Raw genomic sequence first — 2,683 nt, forward strand, 5'->3', positions numbered from 1 at the left:
GTAAAATCATTTTTATCTTAAACGTTACAAAATCTCAAACATTCCGCCGATCTTTAAGAGATATGTATTCACTACTCACTTCACTTCGCTATAGTTCTACAAATATACCTTTACAACAATCTGAAATCAGAAAGCAAACAATATACTTTTCTTAAGCTAAGAGAATGATAGATTGATAAATGGATGATATTGGTTCTCGACGAAACCGAGTCAATGTTAATTAATCTCGGGTTGTTTTTCACAAAGGTCGAGTGTTTATGTACATTGTTTCAAATGTTTAGATTCATATATATCTTTTCTCAAACGTATATGCACTCAAATTCACTTAGATTTTTAATAACACACAAAAAAATCAGATATTTTTCTTGCAACCTTGACGAAACTATAGATCCATATTTTCACTTCATATTATCATCAACCTTGTCATTGTTATTATTTTATGATCATTTGACGTTGTCATTTTATAAGTAGCTTACTATCATAAATGCTATATCGTAGAGCTTGAAAATATCACTATACTGAAACACGAAAATATAACCATACTGTGTACCCCCGTGTGAAAGTTTATTTATAAAATATTTTTTCTTTTCTTTTTTTTCATGTCGCATCTTATGATAATAGAGGTATTACGTATATCTACTATAAGACAATTGCATGGGAAAGTTGAAATAGTAACAAATTTAAGACAAAAAGGAAAAAGAAAGAGAGGGAGAGAGAGAAAAAATAAACAAAGAAGAGATTGCGAATCAAAATTTAAAACAACAACAACAACAACCAAATAATACAAATGAACAAATATACTTTCATTTCAGATCTTCGTTTTCATTGCTTTATCTTTTGTCTTTTTTTTTTAATTAATTCTAACGCTTCCCCTTCTTCTTTTGTTTCTTGCGCTGTTCCTCTTCCTCCACCTCTTCGTCGGCCCCTTCTTCCTCCTCCTCTTCCTCGAAACTCGGCGAATAAATGGGCGAAGTCGGGCTGTAGCCTGGCGTGGTCGGGCTGTAGGTCGGGCTAGTGGGGCTATATTTCGGGCTACTCGGACTGTAAGTCGGACTAGTCGGGCTATATTTCGGACTGCTCGGGCTATACTGCGGGCTGGAGGGGGAGTAAGTCGGGGAAGTCGGTGAGTATTTCGGGCTGGTCGGGGAGTAGTGGGGAGAGGTCGGGGAGTATTTCGGGGAGGAGGGGGAGTAAGAAGGCGAGGTCGGCGAGTAAGTCGGGCTGGTCGGGGAGTATTTCGGGGAGGAGGGGGAGTAGGAGGGAGATCCCGGGGAGTAAGTCGGGCTGGTCGGGGAGTAGGAAGGGCTGGTCGGGGAGTACTTAGGCGAGGACGGAGAGTAGGAGGGGGAGGCGGGGGAGTACTGGGGGGAGGTCGGGGAGTAAGAGGGGGAGGTCGGGGAGTAGGAGGGGGAGGTAGGGGAGTAACCCGGCGAAGAAGGGGAGTAATTCGGGGCGTAGCTCGGGGAGGTCGGCGAGTAAGAAGGGGAAGTCGGGGAATAAGACGGCGAGGTCGGGGAGTAGGAGGGAGAAGTCGGGGAGTAACTCGGGGAGGTCGGGGAGTAACTGGGACTCGTCGGGGAGTAAGAGGGGGAAGTCGGGGAGTAGGAGGGGCTCGTCGGAGAGTAGGAGGGGGAGGTCGGGGAGTAGGAGGGGGACGTGGGGGAGTAGGAGGGGGACGTGGGGGAGTAGGAGGGGCTGGTCGGGGAGTAGGAGGGGGAGGTGGGGGAGTAGGACGGCGAGGTGGGGGAGTACTGCGGGCTGGTGGGGCTGTAGGTCGGGGAGGTGGGGGAGTAGCCGGGGGAGGCGGGGGTGAGGCTCGGGGAGGTGGGCTGGTAGGCGGGGGAGGAGGGGGAGTAGGAGGGGGAGAGCGCGCTGGCGGGGCTGGGGAAGTAGGGGCTCATGCCGCCCCCAGGGGAGCCGGGGCTGCCGGGCTGCGGCGACCACGCGGGGGAGTAGCCCGGCGAGAGGCCCGTGTCGGTGACGGTGGGGGAGAAGGCGGGCCCCCCGGGGGTCATGCCGCTGCCCACGCCGGGCGTCCAGCCGCCGTAGGGCGACATGGAGGGCGTGGAGGCCGTGGCCCAGGGCGTCTGCGCCGGCGTGAGGGCGGACGAGGGCGAGGCGGCGCCGAAGAGGCTGCCGGCCATGACCATGCCCGTGCCCGGCATGGGGATCTCCATGCCCAGCTTGCACTTGTCGTCGTCGAGCACGAGGTCGAAGGAGCCGGTGCCCAGGCGCGGCAGCTGGCCCAGCATGATGTTCTCGGACACGCCGCGGATGGGGTCCACCTCGGCGTGCGAGGCCGCCTCCATCAGCACGTCCACCGACTCCTCGAAGGAGCACTTCATGAGCGCGCCCGTGTCCTGACGGTTGATGCCGTGGCGCGTGATGGCCATGAGATGGCCCTTGCTCGTCATGACGTCGCAGAGCAGGGCCAGGTGGCGGTAGTTGACGTAGAGGCCGTAGAACATGAGCACGGCGTTCATCTCCTTCTCAATGCACTTGCGCACGGCCTCGATGCCCAGCACCTCGAACACCTCGAGGATGTCGTTGGAGGAAGTGCGGATGGGGTCCACGTCCCGCTCGGACAGCACCTTCATGAGCGCCGTGCCGTCCGTCTCCAGCAGCCACTCGGCGATGGCCTTGAACTCGCCCTGCTCGTTGATGATGATGCGCTTCTTCTCGT

General features: G+C 54.3%; 1 protein-coding gene across 1 annotated transcript in view; it reads right to left on the bottom strand.

The window, feature by feature from the left end:
• LOC122264470 (DNA-directed RNA polymerase II subunit RPB1) overlaps nucleotides 1-2,683 on the bottom strand; it is a 21,817-nt gene continuing 19,134 nt past the window's right edge. Inside the window, exon 14 of the mRNA XM_043033369.2 lies at nucleotides 1-2,683. This exon is cut by the window's right edge and continues 118 nt beyond it. Within this exon, the coding sequence (XP_042889303.1) occupies nucleotides 861-2,683 (1,823 nt within the window). The 3' untranslated portion in view covers nucleotides 1-860.

Source organism: Penaeus japonicus, unplaced genomic scaffold (assembly GCF_977035675.1).
Source record: "Penaeus japonicus unplaced genomic scaffold, GWHDUDI00000001_assembly GWHDUDI00000022, whole genome shotgun sequence".
NCBI lineage: Eukaryota > Metazoa > Arthropoda > Malacostraca > Decapoda > Penaeidae > Penaeus > Penaeus japonicus.